General features: G+C 41.1%; 1 protein-coding gene across 1 annotated transcript; it reads right to left on the bottom strand.

Moving 5' to 3' along the window:
• Window positions 1-235: 235 nt before the first annotated feature.
• On the bottom strand, window positions 236-19751 carry LOC131944978 (leukocyte tyrosine kinase receptor; the record flags this gene model as incomplete). Its single annotated transcript, XM_059305902.1, is given in 19 exon segments — window positions 236-374; window positions 1740-1841; window positions 2634-2726; window positions 3391-3488; window positions 3806-3935; window positions 4683-4838; window positions 6834-7065; window positions 7237-7329; window positions 7696-7833; window positions 8446-8541; window positions 9560-9727; window positions 9931-10099; window positions 10788-10898; window positions 11491-11644; window positions 13178-13346; window positions 16440-16534; window positions 17052-17239; window positions 18531-18649; window positions 19584-19751. Coding segments are annotated over 19 exon segments (2618 nt in total), but the record flags the coding sequence as incomplete, so codon positions are not given.
• Between the last annotated feature and the right edge of the window lie 2025 nt (window positions 19752-21776).

The following is a 21776-nucleotide window of genomic DNA, read 5'->3' as shown; positions in this document are numbered from 1 at the left end:
TAGTTGACCACTTGTCACATGACGACAATTGACCACTGGTCACGTGACGACCGTTGACCACTGGTCACGTGACGACCGTTGACCACTGGTCACGTGACGACCGCTGACCACTGGTCACGTGACGACCGTTGACCACTGGTCACGTGACGACCGTTGACCACTGGTCACGTGACGACCGTTGACCACTGGTCACGTGACGACCGTTGACCACTAATCACGTGACTACAGAACCAACTCACACGGCTGAGGGACATCCTCCCGGAGACTCCAGCCGTCCCCCCTGTGTGACCAGGTTCATCACCTCCTCGTTGGAGCGCCCGGGGTAGGGCATGTGGCCCAGGGAGAACACCTCCCACATCAGGATGCCAAAAGACCTAGAGGGGGGGGGGGGGAGAGAAAGTTTCACAGCAAGATGTCACTTTTTGTGGGTATAGTGGGGGGGGGGCGGGATTTTATTCCACGATGTCATTGTTATGTAGGTATAGTGGGTAGAACAATTTTGTTGGGGGGGATTTTATACCACGATGTTATTGTTATGTAGGTATGGTGGTTAGGACAATTTTGTTGGGGGGGGGGGGGGCGGGTTTCACCACGATGTTATTGTTATGTAGGTATAGTGGGTAGAACAATTTTGTTGGGGGGATTTTATACCACGATGTTATTGTTATGTAGGTATGGTGGTTAGGACAATTTTGTTGGGGGGGGGGGCGGGTTTCACCACGATGTTATTGTTATGTAGGTATAGTGGGTAGAACAATTTTGTTGGGGGGGGGGGGTGATTTTACACCACGATGTCATTGTTATGTAGGTATAGTGGGTAGAACAATTTTGTTGGGGGGGGGGGGGTGGGGATTTTATACCACGATGTCATTGTTATGTAGGTATAGTGGGTAGAACAATTTTGTTGGGGGGGGGGGGGGTGATTTTACACCACGATGTCATTGTTATGTAGGTATAGTGGGTAGAACAATTTTGTTGGGGGGGGGATTTTATACCACGATGTCATTGTTATGTAGGTATAGTGGGTAGAACAATTTTGTTGGGGGGGGGGGATTTTATACTACGATGTCATTGTTATGTAGGTATAGTGGGTAGAACAATTTTGTTGGGGGGGGGGGGGGATTTTATACCACGATGTCATTGTTATGTAGGTATAGTGGGTAGAACAATTTTGTTGGGGGGGGGGGATTTTATACCACGATGTCATTGTTATGTAGGTATAGTGGGTAGAACAATTTTGTTGGGGGGGGGGGGATTTTATACCACGATGTCATTGTTATGTAGGTATAGTGGGTAGAACAATTTTGTTGGGGGGGGGGGATTTTATACCACGATGTCATTGTTATGTAGGTATAGTGGTACGTGGGGTAGGACTATTGTCGGAAATGATATTCGACTGAAGCACACATATGTGTTGTGCTCCAGCGGTACAGGTTTAGGGTTAGATTGAGCAGGTTTAGGGTAAGATATACAGGTTTAAGGTTAGACTGAGCAGGTTTAGGGTAAGATATACAGGTTTAGGGTTAGATTGAGCAGGTTTAGGGTAAGATATACAGGTCTAAGGCTAGACTGAACAGGTTTAGGGTAAGATTATGCAGGGTTAGGGTTAGATTATGCAGGATTTGGGTTAGACTGATTAAGTCAAGTTTAACACTCATAAATAAAGCTATATTTATGGATTTTAAATGACTGTATTTGGTTTAATCATTTAAAGTAAATTATAATCGAAGCAACATTACCAAACATCTGTCTTTGAAGAAAAAACTCCGTCTAGAAAAGCCTCAGGAGGCATCCACTTGACCGGTAACATGGCTTTACCGGCTTTTTTGTAATAATCAGACCTGGAATCATGTAATCATTAAAGCTGTAAGCATGTAATAATTAGACCTGACTGAAATTATGTAATGATTAAAGCTGTAATCATGTAATAATCAACCCTGGAATTATGTAATGATTAAAGCTGTAATCATGTAATAATCAGACCTGGAATTATGTAATGATTAAAGCTGTAATCATGTAATAATTAGACCTGGAATCATGTAATGATTAAAGCTGTAATCATGTAATAATCGTACCTGAAATTATGCAATAATCAGAACTAAACTCATGAAACAATAAAAGTATGAAACTGAGTACCAACATCTACTGACAGTCATGATGATTGTGTAATGGGCTCAGGCAAAATAAATAAGTATCACACTTCTTGCAAACCTACGTGCAAATGATATGTAATGGACAGGTAAAACTACATCTCGTACTCGTGTCTAAACCTACCTGTAGACATCACATGTCTAATTTTACCTGTATACATCACGTGTCTAAACCTACCTGTAGACATCACGTGTCTAATTTTACCTGTATACATCACGTGTCTAAACCTACCTGAACACATCACGTGTCTAAACCTACCTGTAGACATCACGTGTCTAAACCTACCTGTAGATATCACGTGTCTAAACCTACCTGTAGACATCACATGTCTAATTTTACCTGTATACATCACGTGTCTAAACCTACCTGAACACATCACGTGTCTAAACCTACCTGAACATATCACGTGTCTAAACCTACCTGTAAATATCCTAAACCTACAACCTGTAGACATGACGTGTCTGTAGTGTGTAAAAACCTACCTGTAAATATCTCGAGCCATACCAAAGTCAGCAATTTTCGCCATCCTGTTTGGGCCTTTGGTGGTGAGTAGACAGTTTCTAGCGGCTATATCCCTGGGGGGGGGGGGGGGGGGGGGAGACAACAAGGTTAATGTCTAAAACTGTATACATCTTGTATAATGTATATGCAAAACGAATACTAAGGGGTCGTCCATAAATGACGTCACACTCGTAGGGGGGAGGGGGGTCCGTAATTTTGTGACGGTGTGTGATGAGGGGGGGGGGGGGGGGGTTTAGATGGTACGACGTCACACTTTTGCATTATAAAAAAGCAATATTAGAAAACGAATTTTAGACGTTATTTCGCGTTTTAGAAAACTGTTTTGATAAATTGTAATAGGAATTGATTCAAATAATCTATTTTGACAGAGTTCAGACAAGATTTTGGAAAAATATTGATGTTTAAAAAATTTCAACTGCAATTTTAAGGGGGGGGGTTGTAGGCTGAGGTGTGACGTCATTTTAGGGGGGGGCGGTCTGGCTTTTGTGACGATGTGTGACGGAGGGTAGGGGGGAGGTAAAAATCGTCAAAAAAAAGCGTGACGTCATTTATGGATAACCCTTAAATAAAATTAGATAGAGGTGCTACATTTCCTAGTTTTAAAAAGTATCATAAAGACTCCCATAGAGCATGTGTTTCAACTATTATTGGACGTTACTGATAAACCATCAAGCCATACCATTTAATTTTGTATACAAAGTTGTGTCAATAAAATACCTGTGTATAAAATGTTTCTCCTCCAAATGCTGACACCCGCGAGCAATGTCAAGGGAAAGGCGAAGTAAGTCAAGGACGGTCAAAGGTGAAGGTTGTTCCTGTTATGTACAGAGTGTACAGCTATGATTCAACAAACATTGGTGTGTGACTTCTATACAATGTGATGTGTAGACATTTGTAGAAACTGTTGGATATCTATAGGGCTGGTAAGTAGGTCAATAAACAGTTCTATGGCTCATGCAGGTTTGATTGAGCTGTAGAACTATTTGGTGACCTACTTACCAGCCCTATAGTGAACTGTGCCCTATGGTGATCGAATTACGGTGGTAGTACACAAACAAGTGTTAGGCCGTGTTTATGTATTTGTATGATAGCCGTACGGCTGTGTCACACACAACAATGACGGTATGTTTACCCATTTAGGCCGAGCTTGCAGCAGAAAACTCTTGAGGTCCCCACCCTCGAGCAGCTCAAGAACCAGGTAGTGGGGGTGCTGGTCAAAACACACCCCGATAAACTTGACGATGTTGGGGTGGTTGAACTTGCTGGGGACAGACGGAGATGTTATTTTATGGCAGTGGGGGTGGAGGGGAGGGGTGAACTTGCTGGGGATAGACGGAGATGTTATTTTATGGCATTGGGGGTGGGGGGAGGGTTGAACTTGCTGGGGACAGACGGTGATGTTATTTTATGGCAGTGGGGGGGGGGGGGAGGGGTGAACTTGCTGGGGATAGACGGAGATGTTATTTTATGGCAGTGGGGGTGGGGGGAGGGTTGAACTTGCTGGGGACAGACGGTGATGTTATTTTATGGCAGTGGGGGTGGGGGGAGGGTTGAACTTGCTGGGGACAGACGGTGATGTTATTTTATGGCAGTGGGGGTGGGGGGAGGGTTGAACTTGCTGGGGACAGACGGTGATGTTATTTTATGGCAGGTGAGTTGGGGGGGGGGGGTGAGGTGGATGGGGGTGAACTTGCTGGGGACAGACGGAGATATTATTTTATAGTAGGCGGTGGGTGGGGGGGGGGTGAATTTGCTGGGGAGAAGGTTTTTTTTTTGGAAAATCTGGCACTGATAAGTTCTGGACGATATTATTTACATTTTTTATTATTGAATATTTTTATACACAGCAATACCAGCCGACCCTCGACCATTGAAACTGCTTCTTGATCTTGCATTCAAACTTTAAAAATATAATCATTCAGCTTCCAATCATTCTAGCACCAGACTGCTAACCATCCCATACACGAATCACCAGTTATCTCGTCTAACAAGCCAAGGCTAGAACTCACCTGACGATGACTGCCTCCATCAGAAAATCCATCTCCGTCTGCTCAGTGCAGACTGGCGGCAGTGTCTTGACGGCCACAGCCAGGTCCCCGACCACCATAGGGACGTTGGACAGAAGGCCGTAGTAGACTTCACCAAACGCTCCCTGGCCCAACTCACTGAAACATTAGGGGAGGGGGGAGGTTAGAACATACAGACAGCAGACCGTAGTAGACCTCACCTAACGCCCAACTCACTGAAACTTCAATCTACCCCTCACCTCATGACGTCCATGTACCCCTCGCCTCATGACGTCAATGTACTCACGACGTCTACCCCTCACCTAATGACGTCAATGTACCCCTCACCTCGTGACGTCAATCTACCCCTCACCTCATGACGAAAATGTTCCCCTCACCTCATGACGTCTATGTACCCCTCACCTCATGACGTCAATGTACCCCTCACCTCATGACGTCCATGTACCCCTCACCTCATTACGTCCATGTACCCCTCACCTCATGACGTCCATGTACCCCTCACCTCATGACGTCAATATACCCCTCACCTCATGACGTCTACCTTCACCTCATGACCTAAATCTACCCCTCATCTCACGACGTCAATGTACTCATGACGTCACTGTCCCCTCACCTCATGACGTCAATCTACCCCTCACCCCATGACGTCACCCCTCACCCCATGACGTCACCCCTCACCTCATGACGTCCATCTACCCCTCACCTCATGACGTCACTGTCCCCTCACCTCATGACGTCCATCTATCCCCCACCTCATGACGTCCATCTACCCCTCACCTCATAACGTCACCCCTCACCTCATAACGTCACCCCTCACCCCATGACGTCACCCCTCACCTCATGACGTCAATATACCCCTCACCTCATGACGTCACTGTCCCCTCACCTCATGACGTCCATCTATCCCCCACCTCATGACGTCAATCTACCCCTCACCTCATAACGTCACCCCTCACCCCATGACGTCACCCCTCACCTCATGACGTCCATCTACCCCTCACCTCATGACGTCACTGTCCCCTCACCTCATGACGTCCATCTATCCCCCACCTCATGACGTCAATCTACCCCTCACCCCATAACGTCACCCCTCACCTCATAACGTCACCCCTCACCCCATGACGTCACCCCTCACCTCATGACGTCCATCTACCCCTCACCTCATGACGTCACTGTCCCCTCACCTCATGACGTCCATCTATCCCCCACCTCATGACGTCCATCTACCCCTCACCTCATAACGTCACCCCTCACCTCATAACGTCACCCCTCACCTCATAACGTCACCCCTCACCTCATAACGTCACCCCTCACCTCATAACGTCACCCCTCACCTCATAACGTCACCCCTCACCTCATAACGTCACCCCTCACCTCATAACGTCACCCCTCACCTCATAACGTCACCCCTCACCTCATAACGTCACCCCTCACCTCATAACGTCACCCCTCACCTCATAACGTCACCCCTCACCTCATAACGTCACCCCTCACCTCATAACGTCACCCCTCACCTCATAACGTCACCCCTCACCTCATAACGTCACCCCTCACCTCATAACGTCACCCCTCACCTCATAACGTCACCCCTCACCTCATAACGTCACCCCTCACCTCATAACGTCACCCCTCACCTCATAACGTCACCCCTCACCTCATAACGTCACCCCTCACCCCATAACGTCACCCCTCACCTCATAACGTCACCCCTCACCCCATGACGTCACCCCTCACCTCATGACGTCCATCTACCCCTCACCTCATGACGTCACTGTCCCCTCACCTCATGACGTCCATCTATCCCCCACCTCATGACGTCCATCTACCCCTCACCTCATAACGTCACCCCTCACCTCATAACGTCACCCCTCACCTCATAACGTCACCCCTCACCTCATAACGTCACCCCTCACCTCATAACGTCACCCCTCACCTCATAACGTCACCCCTCACCTCATAACGTCACCCCTCACCTCATAACGTCACCCCTCACCTCATAACGTCACCCCTCACCTCATAACGTCACCCCTCACCTCATAACGTCACCCCTCACCTCATAACGTCACCCCTCACCTCATAACGTCACCCCTCACCTCATAACGTCACCCCTCACCCCATGACGTCACCCCTCACCTCATCAACTTGAGATGTTTCCTATTGATCTCCTTCAAGTCCTGGTGCGGCTCTTTAGTCGAGACCCTGTCGTAGTTGGGGTTCAGGTGCATGATGGCCGGGGGGCGCTGGATCTGTGGCAGCACGTTCCTGGTGGCGGGGTTGCCAGATAAATGGACACACGGGCAGAAGAACGACGCCATTTTCTTCAAACTTGTTGGGTGCCGCGCTCTGATAGTCCTGCATCGCAGATCTGTGAACACAGTTCATCTTATGGTACCCAGTCTTGCTACTTTTGTAAATATGACACACTATTTGTGTTTTCACTCAGATTAAAATTTGTAAAGGACTTTTGTAAAAGTGAAAAACTGACTTGTACAATTTTAACTTGTGCATTAGTGTGTGCTTTGGTTTGGCTACTCACATATGCAAACGGCCAGTAGACAGACGACCACGCCAATACCAACACACAGTGCCACCACAAAGTACCACGGGAAAAATTCTCGTGATTCAACAGCTAGAACAAAAACAAATTAGTTGTTTGAAATTTGTGTTCAGGCAATTATGGTAATTGGAATACTTAATTAAAGTGTTCGTCCAATTGAGCTAATGAGAAGTATTTGAAAATATGTTTCAATATTTAAAGTATTGAAAATATTTGTTTAGAAATTTCTGCACTAACTTGTATACTAAGTTTAGGTAATTAAATTATCAGAAGTTTCATACGATTTAGGTAGTCTATCAACAGATTTGGGTAGTTTTATTTAGCTATAGTATAGGAAATATTTGTAGATTGAGGTAGTTACATTGTAAGCAGTTTTTAAAATATTCGTGTATATACGGTACGCCAGCAAGTGTTGCAAGTTTTGGTATTTAGACTAACCAGCGTGAGCGGCTAAGTTCTGCCCCGGCAGGTAGCAGGTTGGTGCTTGAAACGAGTCGTCCAGCCACTGGCAGTAGTAGCTGCAGTCACATGACCCCACGGGCGAGACCTCCACCAAGCCGGAACCTTCATGCACCTCTGGAACCAAGAGGACGATGTCACGTGATTGTAAAGGTCACAGGTCAGATCAAACTTGAGGGACCTACCTGCACGTGCAGCGGTTTGGACCTTATCCCAACAACCAATAGAAACCTGAGTTCTAAGTTCCTGAATTCGATCAGGTCAAAATAATAAGTGGAGTAGAGATTTTGATACCAGTCTTTCATTGGACCAAAATCTAAGTGGTCATTGTGTTTAATTATCGTATGATTGAGAACTGTCCACTGAGCTTTAATTATCTGACTTTGATTATGTAACAAATCAAGCTGAGTCTAGATATAACCTGACTATAACAGTGCGACGGTGTAGTCGAATAGTATAGGACTTGAAAGTTCACGCCAAAGAATCGCGTTTGAATTCGGGTTCAAGTCCTAAGAACTTCCCTGAGTCCACCCAGCTCTTATGGGTACCTGACTCACGTTAAGGACCACGCCATCCCTTCATATAACGAGGTCACAAAAACAGTTGATCTCTACTTCAATTACCATTTGGACAGTTGCTATGAAGAGCCTAAACAGGGATGTAATGATGTATTTATGTAATTATGTAATTATGTAATAATGTAATGATGTAATGAGAACTACCACCCACCATTTGACATCATCGAGAAAATGGCCGAATCGCTGACGTAGGACTGGCCAGGCCGGCCAACTGTAGGTGTCCCGTTGATCTTCTTAGCATCTTTCACTGGAAATAAAACATCCATTATTTTAAATGGTTTTTTAAGTGGACATCTTTCACTAGAAATAAAACATCCATCATTTTAAATGGTTTTTTAAGTGGATATTTTTCACTGGAAATATAACATCCATAATTTTAAATGGTTTTTTAAGTGGACATCTTTCACTGGAAATATAACATCCATCATTTTAAATGGTTTTTTAAGTGGACATCTTTCACTGGAAATAAAAACATCCATAATTTTAAATGGTTTTTTAAGTGGACATCTTTCACTGGAAATAAAATATTCATCATTTTAAATGGTTTTTTAAGTGGACATCTTTCACTGGAATTATAACATCCATCATTTTAAATGGTTTTTAAGTGGATATTTTTCGCTGGAAATAAAAAATCCATTATTTTAAATGGTTTTTAAAGTGGACATCTTTCACTGGAAATAAAAACATCCATCATTTTAAATGGTTTTTTAAGTGGACATCTTTCACTGGAAATAAAATATTCATCATTTTAAATGGTTTTTTAAGTGGACATCTTTCACTGGAAATAAAAACATCCATCATTTTAAATGGTTTTTTAAGTGGACATCTTTCACTGGAAATAAAATATTCATCATTTTAAATGGTTTTTAAAGTGGACATCTTTCACTGGAATTATAACATCCATCATTTTAAATGGTTTTTTAAGTGAATATCTTTCACTGGAAATATAACATCCATCATTTTAAATGTTTTTTAAGTGGATATTTTTCACTGGAAATATAACATCCATCATTTTAAATGGTTTTTAGTGGATATTTTTCACTGGAGAAAAAATGTCAAAAGGTTATCAGGGATCAAGACCAATCTAAAGAAATACTGCACGAAAACAATAAGGTTAAACATTCCCCATCGCCACACTTGATATATGTGACCATGCACAATTTACCCATACTAAAAAACACACTCTAAATTCTAATTTGTGAAGACAAATAAGTACGGTGTCCAGACAAGACCAGTTTTGATGGTCACTACAACATCAGACTTACGTGCGGCACCACCACCAAAACCACCACCGTAGCAGGCGCCAAAGCCCATGCCAAACCCGCCAGAGGAAAACACGGTGTCAATATGGTTCTGTACACATGAGCTCAGACCTTCAGGTGTATACTGAAACAGAGCTTTTGCGTAATCTTTTCCCATGATCTTTGAGATATCTGTGGAGATTGACAGCAATTTTAGAGATATTTTGTGGAGACTTACAGCAATCCTAGATATATATTGTGAAGATTTACAGTAATCTTAGAGATATATTGTGAAGATTTACAGTAATCTTAAAGATATATTGTGAAGATTTACAGTAATCTTAGAGATATATTGTGGAGATTTTTGGAAAAACTTAAAGAAAAAAAAAACCTACTTGACTCTATCTGTAAGTATTCCTGATATTCTTTCTCGCTATTTGATTGGTCAGTTGTGTCGCCATTCTCTTCATCTTCCATATGCTCTCGTCTGCTATAAAGGAATGGCATCCCCCCTCCCCCGCCTGCCACCAGAAGAATATCCAGAGTTGTCTGCCCTGGATGGTTCTGTTAAATAAAGTAGAGATCTAGTATTATGCAATATGTTTTTAATTAACCAGTAATTTCGTAATTTACCAGCTACTTAGACTTTGAATTGTGAATTAACTTTTTTTATCAAATTGACACCACTTTTTTTTAAAATTCCGATTATTTTGCCTTCATGTATAAGCTAGCACTAGTGCCTTGTGTATAGTCAAATTTTATATGATAGAATATTACGTCGGCCTTTAATTCTAGTGGTTGTGCTTTAAGGACCTAAGTGGGGGAGGGGAGGGTGCACTTGTTATATAAAGTAAGTCAAGTTCCCATTCAAACTTGACGGTCTATGGCAAGTGGAGTAGAGTTCACTGGTTTCTGTGACCTCAGTTTACGATAGGCTAGTGCGGTCAGCACTATATCAAGCCGCCTTTACTTTCCCTAACGAGAGTCAGGTACCCATTAAAGCTGGGTGGACTCGAGCTGTTTACAGTTTTGAACCCAGTTTCGGACTGTATGCTCTACCATTGGACCACACCGTCCCTACCTGATACACGCCCGCCTCATACGTTTTAGTTAGATGCTGAAATTAATAGTCGATAATATAGGAGGAGGTGGGTTTTATTTTATTAGGCTAGGAAAACAAATTGTGATATTTGTTTGTGTTTATGGTTAAAGTGAGGGAACAATGTGATATCAGTAGAATGGAAATACTAACCTTATATATGTAGGTGGCGCCACCTCCGCCGCCCCCCGCCACAGGGTATTTGTGATGCGTGTCGTGTAAGTGGCTGAGTCTACAATGGGCGGTCGGCGTTATAGACAGGTCCTGTGGAGACGGGGGGGGGGACGTTTGAGTTTTCTTGTCTGGCAGACATCACAATCACACCACACAGTGACCAGATAACACAGCACCATCACCAATTTACACAACTACATCAACACCAGATTACACAACACAACTACATTACCAGCAAAAGACACAACGACATCACCACCAGGTTAGACTGAACATCTACATTACCAGCATAAGACACAACGACATCACCACCAGTTTATACAACCACATCATCACCAGATAACACAACACAACTACATTACCAGCATAAGACACAACATCACCACCAGTTTATACAACAACATCATCACCAGATATCACAACACAACTACATTACCAGCATAAGACACAACGACGTCATTACCATATTATACAACACATCACTACACATCAACATCATCACCCCAACACTCAAAGTAACTACACCAGCAGTTCGTACACACTGTCCTAAACCTACCAGTTTGTACACACTATCCTAAACCTATCAGTTTGTACACACTGTCCTAAACCTACCAGTTTGTACACACTGTCCTAAACCTATCAGTTTGTACACACTGTCCTAAACCTATCAGTTTGTACACACCTGACATGCGTGTTCACCAATCTGACCCACGACGAAGTGGATTCTGTCCCCTTTCTCCAACTGGAACTTGGCAGTCACGTGACTCCCTTTAGCCTGGCTCAGCAGGGGCGCCAGGTGGCCGCCATAGCCTCCCCTGGCCCCAAACGCCTCGATTCTGACAAAATTAAATCAGTGCAAATGTACCCAGATGCATTGTAAAACTACAAGAACTAACAAGTTTGACAAAAACAAGATTTTACAAAATATAAAAACTACAAGAACTAACAAGTTTGACAAAAACAACAAGATTTAAAAAAAAAAACCCACAAGAACTAACAAGTTTGACAAAAACAACAAGATTTAAAAAAAAAAAAAAAACTACAAGAACTAACAAGTTTGACAAAAAACAACAAGATTTTACAAAATATAAAAACTACAAGAACTAACAAGTTTGACAAAAACAACAAGATTTTACAAAATATAAAAACTTCAAGAACTAACAAGTTTGACAAAAAAAAAACAAGATTTTACAAAATATAAATACTAAAAGAAATGACAAGTTTGACAAAAACAACAAGATTTTACAAATTATAAAAACTACAAGAACTGACAAGTTTGACAAAAAACAACAAGATTTTACAAAATATAAAAACTACAATAACTAACAAGTTTGACAAAAACAACAAGATTTTACAAAATATAAAAACTACAATAACTAACAAATTTGACAAAAACAAAAAGATTTTACAAAATATAAATACTAAAAGAAATGACAAGTTTGACAAAAAACAACCAGATCTAAACAATATAGGCTATAAACTTCCAGAAATAAAGTGTTTGGCTTAATGTATGAGTCATCTGAAAGATCTGATGAAGTAAGACCTAGATCTACATACAAACCAACAGCAGACACAACATATAAGTTTACGTTAAATTTATTCTTAAAACCACTTCGGTCACGCCAACATTCCTATTTCAGCCTCTAATGTTTTTACATTTTTTATTCTTTTTTTTCTTTTTGCAATATTCATTCGTTTATTATGAAGTATAAACATTCTTTTTATTTCTGTGGGTTTGTATTGATTGCTTCCCTTGCCATATATTAATACCTAGTCAAGCGCGGTTATTTATGATTTATTAGAATAGCCCAGGGGATATTCCTATCTTAAATTTTAATGTTAGTTGAACTAAAAAACATGAAAAAACTAAATCTTTTTAATATATTCCTTTTTTTTGTTGATGAAAATATGGTCTGCTCTGTTTAATGTATTGGGCTTTGTCGATGTTTATAGTCCATTTTTAATCAATCGATATCGCAATTCGTTAATTGTGTTAGGAAAAATAAAATAAAAAGTGCATTAAATTCTGTTTTATTAACATTAGCTTTAATTGAATAATGCTAACCATTTTTAACTTCGTATTTTTTTTTTATTAAAATTTAAAATTAATGTTATTGTAAAGTTTTTCTTCTATTTTTCCTTCCTTTATTTTCTTGCTTAACTTTTCAATATTCTTTTTACTTGAATGTCTTCACTATCCCCTCTTTTCATAAGTTTGGTATTTTTAGTTTAAAACATTTATACGCGGCTTAAAGCATACACGGCTATGATATTTACTTAGCTGTAAGATTTACACGGCTGTAAGATTTACACGGCTGTAAGCTAACACGGCTTTAAGCTATCACGGCTGTAAGCTAACACCGACTTACTTGTAGACAGCTGTTTCAGGGACCGTCCATGCCTGCACCCCCCGGGCCCAGCTGCCGTTGATGGTGAAGTTCTCAACGTCCACCACCCCCGCAGTCAGGTAGTGCTTGTCACACAGCTCTTGGGTGGGGCCGGTGTGTCCCTCTTCTCCACATGTGGTCAGTCTCAGAGCTAAAAGTAAGCAATAGTTTTATCTGGTCAGTTTCAGAGCTGAGAATTTTTATGTGGTCAGTCTCAGAGCTGAAAGTAACCAATAGTTTTATGTGGTCAGTCTCAGAGCTGAAAGTAACCAATAGTTTTATGTGGTCAGTCTCAGAGCTGAAAGTAACCAATAGTTTTATGTGGTCAGTCTGAAAATTACGAACAATTTCTTCTTCCAAATATGAAAAGAACAGGGTTTATTTGTACTATAGAACAACGCCGAGTTTCATTTTCTGTGCTAAAAAAAACAAAAAACAAAAAAAACAAAAAAAAAAAAACAGGATATTTTAAACCTTACGAGAGTTTTTTTTTTTAAATCAGAAACTAATTACAGTTTGGCAGTTGTTGTTTTTTTTAATGGATAGGAGAATGTTCGGATCCCGATGACGAAATGGAGATTCGCGTGAAGAGCGGGGCCAGTTGATTGAGTGCTTGACCACTGGCCCAGTATTTCATTCAATGACAACATTCAGAGGATTTTACGTTCGTTTTACACACGGAATTTGTAAACAGCGGGGCTTCAGGTTAATAGGTTAGTGGAGTGCCTATCCCTTTCTGTATAGGTACCCATACCCAACCCTAAACCTAATGGTAACTTTCGATTAGGGTTGCGTGTAATGACAGAGTATATAGAGCTGCAGAGGTTTTTTTGTGTTTTTTTTAGGGAGAAGGGGGGGGGGAGTGAGGGGTAATACAGTGGGGGTATTTGACAAGGGGAAAAATCATGTGGGATAATGTCGCGAGGGAGGGGGGGTTATGATGTGTGTGATTGGGTACGAGAGTATATGTCTTGTGAAAATATTTTATATAAATAAAAAATGTGGCCGTGTGACGCGGTACGCTAGAGAGTGTAAACCCTCCCACTGAATAACTGCGGGGACATGATCCCCAGTTACAACAGGGGGGATCACCTCAATGTAGAGAATAAGTGGGGAGGGGGGAGGGGCATCCTGAAGAGGGGTCACACCAACATGAGTGGACAAAGTCCTCCATCCAATGTTTGTTAAAACATCTCAAGTGTATTAACCACATGTGCACTATACAAGCAAACTTTCATATAGAGTAAAGTAAACAACAGAACTGCCGAGTTTGATATATACGGTCTAGTCAACCAGTGACTGTATTATTCTTTTATAAACCACGGAAGGTTAGACAATGTTTCTATGTGAGCAGCTAATATATTATCTCAAATAAAATATCTCAAATAAAATATCTCAAATAAAATATCTGAAATAAAATATCTGAAATAAAATATCTCAAATAAAATATCTCAAATAAAATATCTCAAATAAAATATCTCAAATAAAATATCTCTAATAAAATATCTCTAATAAAATATCTCAAATAAAATATCTCAAATAAAATATCTCAAATAAAATATCTCAAATAAAATATCTCTAATAAAATATCTCTAATAAAATATCTCTAATAAAATATCTCTAATAAAATATCTCTAATAAAATATCTCTAATAAAATATCTCTAATAAAATATCTCTAATAAAATATCTCTAATAAAATATCTCTAATAAAATATCTCTAATAAAATATCTCTAATAAAATATCTCAAATAAAATATCTCTAATAAAATATCTCTAATAAAATATCTCTAATAAAATATCTCTAATAAAATATCTCTAATAAAATATCTCTAATAAAATATCTCTAATAGAATATCTCTAACAAAATATCTCTAATAAAATATCTCTAATAAAATATCTCTAATAAAATATCTCTAATAAAATATCTCTAATAAAATATCTCTAATAAAATATCTCTAATAAAACTTCTCCCGATCTTAAACAACGTGAGAACCCCTCGAGTCATTGATTAAATTCCTGTACACTAATTGATTCTTTTAAATTGTTTTTCTGACACCCACATACCCGAGCCCTTTACACGACCCCAAGTTATAATCATCGTGTCATGTCAAATCTTAGCCACGCCTCTGCTTATTGTTTTAACACTTGAAAAAAAAAATTAAAGTTCTTTTAAAACTGACAGGATAAATTGGAGAAACACGCAGAGTTTAAGCTTTTGTTTTCGTTGGGTTAAGCCGTTCAATTAAAGAGATGAAGCAATGGAGTGCAAGGCGTTCGCTATTGCCAAATGTGTCTGAATCAATACTTCAGTTGACCACTGACGTATTTACACAACTAAAACATCAGTTGACCACTGACATATTTACACAACTAAAACATCAGTTGACCACTGAAATATTTACACAACTAAAACATCAGCTGACCACTGACATATTTACACAATTAAAACATCATTTTAACAGTGACATATTTACATGAACTAAAAGATCATTTGAACAGTGACATAATTAACTGATCTAAATGATCATTTGAACAGTGACATAATTACCTGATCTAAAGGATCATTTGAACAGTGACATAATTACCTGATCTAAAAGATCATTTGAACAGTGACATAATTACCTGATCTAAAAGATCATTTGAACAGTGACATAATTATCTGATCTAAAGGATCATTTGAACAGTGACATAATTACCTGATCTAAAAGATCATTTGAACAGTGACATAATTACCTGATCTAAAAGATCATTTGAACAGTGACATAATTATCTGATCTAAAAGATCATTTGAACAGTGACATAATTACCTGATCTAAAAGATCATTTGAACAGTGACATAATTACCTGATCTAAAAGATCATTTGAACAGTGACATAATTAACTTATCTAAAAGATCATTTGAACAGTGACATAATTACCTGAACTAGAAGATTATTCGACCACCGACAAACGTACCTGAACTGAAAGATAATTTGACCACCGACAAACGTACCTGAACTGAAAGATCAGTTGACCACCGACAAACTTACCTGAACTAAAACACTCGGGTCCCAGGCTAATGTTAAGCAGATCAACTGTACCATAGGATGACAAACGTACCTGAACTGAAAGATTAGTTGACCACAGACAAACTTACCTGAACTAAAACACTCGGGTCCTAGGCTAATATTGAGTAGGTCAACTGTACCATAGGATGACAAACGTACCTGAACTGAAAGATTAGTTGACCACAGACAAACGTACCTGAACTAAAACACTCGGGTCCCAGGCTAATGTTAAGCAGATCAACTGTACCATAGGATGAACTGGTCGTCACAACTTTAAACTGGAGCACATAGCTGCAAACAGAACAGTTGTATGATGTTATTAGCATGATATTAGCGTGATAGTAGCGTGATATTAGCGTCTTGATAGTATGATATTAGCGTCTTAATAACATGATAGTAGCGTCTTAATAGCATGATATTAGCGTTTTAATAGCGTGATATTAGCTTCTTAATAGAGTGATAATAGCGTGATAATAGCATGATATTAGCGTCTTAATAGCATGATATTAGCGTCTTAATAACATGATATTAGCGTCTTAATAGCATGATATTAGCGTCTTAATAGCATGATTATAGCGTCCTATTAGCGAGATAATAACGTGCTAAACATAAGTAAATATAGTAGTTGCTTTTTATTTTAACGGCTAATAAACTAGTCATGTGACATGTGACCTACAGTCATGTGACCTACAGTCATGTGACAAATGACCTAACGTCACATCAAGTAGTTCCATGTCCTGTATGCAGCATCCCACTCTACTCGCCCAACAAGAAGGAAAAAACAACCAAAGCGTGAAATGACCTTCACCTTGTGTTGATGGCCACACTGTTGAGGTCAACGACCTGACGTCTCCACTGACCACTCCCCGCCCTCTCCCCCGCCTGTCGGCTGCTCCACAACATCCGCGTCTGTCTGTTCGTCTTCTTCTTGACCAGTTCGGCCAGTTCCAGCCTCAGCTCCACGGTCTGGCCAGTCAGGCGGTGCCAGAACCGGATCTAGGGAGACATCAAATTAGGGTCATTATCATTAGCCATCCACACACTAATTAACTCTAGACATCAAATCAGGATCATTATCATTAGCCATCCACACACTAATTGAACTCTAGACATCACATTAGGATCATTATCATTAGCCACCCGCACACTAATTGAACTCTAGACATCAAATTAGGGTCATTATCATTAGCCATCCACACACTAATTAACTCTAGACATCAAATTAGTATCATTATCATTAGCCATCCACACACTAATTGAACTCTAGACATCAAATTAGGATCATTATCATTAGCCACCCGCACACTAATTAACTCTAGACATCAAATTAGGTTCATTATCATTAGCCACCCACACACTAATTAACTCTAGTCATTAAATTAGACTAATTAACATAGGCCCAACTTTGACTGACTGGACAGTTTCAAAGAAAATAATGTTTGTGTATTTAACATGATCGCCATTAATTCTGTTTACAAGATATTTCTAAAATAAAATAAAACAACAAATCTCTTAGGAGGGTGTGATTAGAATAGATGTTTGTGACTTTAACTTGACAGATTCCCCTGCCTAAAAATCTAGTTTGTGACATTTATCTGACATATCATCATCATCCTCTCCCTGTTTGCCCAAGACAGGGGGATATTGTGGTCAACACTATGCCCAGCCATTTCGTTTCAGTTTTCATTATTAAGGTACCCGTCAAGGGTCCGAACTCGAGATTTTCGGAATCCCAGTCTTAAGATCTAACATTCGAACACGCCGTCCCCACCTGACATATGCCCGCCTCAAAATATTGTTTGTAACGTTTACCTGACATCTAGAACGTGACATTTACCTGACATCTAGAACGTGACATTTACCTGACATCTAGAACGTGACATTTACCTGACATCTAGAACGTGACATTTACCTGACATCTAGAACATGACATTTACCTGACATCTAGAACGTGACATTTACCTGACATATAGAACGTGACATTTACCTGACATTTAGACAGTGACATTTACCTGACATCTAGAACGTGACATTTACCTGACATTTAGACAGTGACATTTACCTGACATCTAGAACGTGACATTTACCTGACATTTAGACAGTGACATTTACCTGACATCTAGAACGTGACATTTACCTGACATTTAGACAGTGACATTTACCTGACATCTAGAACGTGACATTTACCTGACATATAGAACATGACATTTACCTGACATCTAGAACGTGACATTTACCTGACATCTAGAACGTGACATTTACCTGACATCTAGAACGTGACATTTACCTGACAAAGTCCCCCGCCAGAAAATCGAGGCTCGTAGTTGACAGACCTCAGCACTGACGTCTTGTCTTTCGTGTCTTTTGGTATCGTCAGACGTGCGAACATGGCCCGGAACGTCTCATCTACCACATATACATACATACATATATATCCATATTATATGTGTGTGAGGGAGAGAGAGATAGTGTGTGTGTGTGCTTGTATGTGCGTGTTTACGTGTGTGTGTGATCTAGGCAGATTAAAACACTATCTTAAAACTTGAGGTGTTCTATCTATGTCCAGTTTGGTCATGAAGGAGTCTTGTGTTCTGTCTATGTCTAGTTTGGTCATGAAGGAGTCTTGTGTCCTGTCTATGTCCAGTTTGGTCATGAAGGAGTCTTGTGTTCTGTCTATGTCCAGTTTGGTCATGAAGGAGTCTTGTGTTCTATCTATGTCCAGTTTGGTCATGAAGGAGTCTTGTGTTCTATCTATGTCCAGTTTGGTCATGAAGGAGTCTTGTGTTCTGTCTATGTCCAGTTTGGTCATGAAGGAGTCTTGTGTCCTGTCTATGTCCAGTTTGGTCATGAAGGAGTCTTGTGTTCTGTCTATGTCCAGTTTGGTCATGAAGGAGTCTTGTGTTCTATCTATGTCCAGTTTGGTCATGAAGGAGTCTTGTGTTCTATCTATGTCCAGTTTGGTCATGAAGGAGTCTTGTGTTCTGTCTATGTCCAGTTTGGTCATGAAGGAGTCTTGTGTTCTATCTATTTCCAGTTTGGTCATGAAGGAGTCTTGTGTTCTATCTATGTCCAGTTTGGTCATGAAGGAGTCTTGTGTTCTATCTATGTCCAGTTTGGTCATGAAGGAGTCTTGTGTTCTATCTATGTCCAGTTTGGTCATGAAGGAGTCTTGTGTTCTATCTATGTCTAGTTTGGTCATGAAGGAGTCTTGTGTTCTATCTATGTCCAGTTTGGTCATGAAGGAGTCTTGTGTTCTATCTATGTCCAGTTTGGTCATGAAGGAGTCTTGTGTTCTATCTATGTCAAGTTTGGTCATCAAACGACTGACAAACTATCAGACCTGGAGGATCAGCTGACTGCTGGGGAGGGGGGTGGTGCCAGTCTGCTGACAGGATCTCTTCGTGACGCTGCCAACGGACGCGGCCCCTCCCGGCGTTGTACCACAGGCACTGATCAAGGTCAAGGTCACACTCCTGCAGCTCCAAGAAACCTTCAGGGGGGATGGCACCTGGGGGGCGGGGGGGGGGGGGGAAATGGTTGAATGAATTAAGTAAACGGTCGGGTTGTTTTTGTAAACTGTTGAGTGGTTTTAAAGAAGAAAAAAAAACACTATCGAAATGTATTCAATGGAAGTTGGTTTAGATGTAGACCTACCACTCTATATAACAAAGCATGGATGGTTGTGTTGCTCTACACAACCCCAACCAGTAACTAACTCTAGCACTGGTTCACTGTAACAAAGTTGCCCAGTATGGTAACCCCACACAGGAATAATCGTCACGATTACAGACGGAAAGTGTCCAATGTCTCTCTGACTTTATTTGACAACAAGCTATATACTAGCTGCAGCAATAATATAACAATGCGGGACCCTAAACTTGATTGTAAGGGATCTAGCTACAGACTAGTCACCCCCACCCATCCCAATTTAAACCTGTTACTGCACTCTTCACTAATGGTCGCCTACCATGTGACAGTGGCCTACCCTGTGACAGTGGTCTACCCTGTGACAGTGGCCTATGTGACAGTGGCCTACCATGTGACAGTGGCCTATGTGACAGTGGCCTTTGTGACAGTGTCCTACCATGTGACAGTGGCCTATGTGACAGTGGCCTATGTGACAGTGGCCTATGTGACAGTGGCATATGTGACAGTGTCCTATGTGACAGTGGCATATGTGACAGTGGCCTACCATGTGACAGTGGCCTTTGTGACAGTGTCCTACCATGTGACAGTGGCCTATGTGACAGTGGCCTTTGTGACAGTGTCCTACCATGTGACAGTGGCCTATGTGACAGTGGCCTATGTGACAGTGGCCTATGTGACAGTGGCATATGTGACAGTGTCCTATGTGACAGTGGCATATGTGACAGTGGCCTACCATGTGACAGTGGCCTTTGTGACAGTGTCCTACCATGTGACAGTGGCCTATGTGACAGTGGCCTTTGTGACAGTGTCCTACCATGTGACAGTGGCCTATGTGACAGTGGCCTATGTGACAGTGGCCTATGTGACAGTGGCATATGTGACAGTGTCCTATGTGACAGTGGCATATGTGACAGTGGCCTACCATGTGACAGTGGCCTTTGTGACAGTGTCCTACCATGTGACAGTGGCCTATGTGACAGTGGCCTTTGTGACAGTGTCCTACCATGTGACAGTGGCCTATGTGACAGTGGCCTATGTGACAGTGGCCTATGTGACAGTGGCATATGTGACAGTGTCCTATGTGACAGTGGCATATGTGACAGTGTCCTACCATGTGACAGTGGCCTATGTGACAGTGGCATATGTGACAGTGTCCTACCATGTGACAGTGGCCTTTGTGACAGTGGCCTTTGTGACAGTGGCCTATGTGACAGTGGCCTTTGTGACAGTGGCCTATGTGACAGTGGCCTATGTGACAGTGGCCTATGTGACAGTGGCCTTTGTGACAGTGGCCTATGTGACAGTGGCCTATGTGACAGTGGCCTATGTGACAGTGGCCTATGTGACAGTGGCCTTTGAGTGTTTCCTCAATTCTCGGCCACCTGGCCAGATCGTCTCCTCAAATACTGCGAGCATTGTTTGAAATAACGAGCTGGTAATTTGATTAATGTTTACATCTTTTAGCAACGTCTACACCCCACCACCTCCTCCCCCGCCCACCCTCACATTTAAACTCAAACACCAGGAGCCCGCGGGGTAACAATCAGCGAATAAATATTTATGGCCACATTTTATTTATCAGCCGATTTTGTTTTGTTTTTTTAGACATCATTTCTGTCAGTCATATTAATAGGCGGAGTAAACAAACTAAAAAATCTGACCAAGATGTTTTGATCGTATTTAATTGAGTGTTTCTCAAGGAAATGTAAGTTTTAATTAAGTTAAAAGACATCGCCAGAACAGTTTTAAATTCAAGGTAATTACCAAACAGTTGTTTGCTTAAGGACATTACAAACCAGTTATATACTTAAGGACATGACCTAACCACTTCTCAAGGCCATCAACAAATCAGTTTTAGACTTCCCCGACCTTCCTCGATAGTTAA

This window comes from Physella acuta, unplaced genomic scaffold (assembly GCF_028476545.2).
Source record: "Physella acuta isolate Inbredline_101_S28 unplaced genomic scaffold, ASM2847654v3 ptg000517l, whole genome shotgun sequence".
Taxonomy (NCBI): Eukaryota; Metazoa; Mollusca; class Gastropoda; family Physidae; genus Physella; species Physella acuta.
This window is presented reverse-complemented; position numbering and strand designations above follow the sequence as displayed.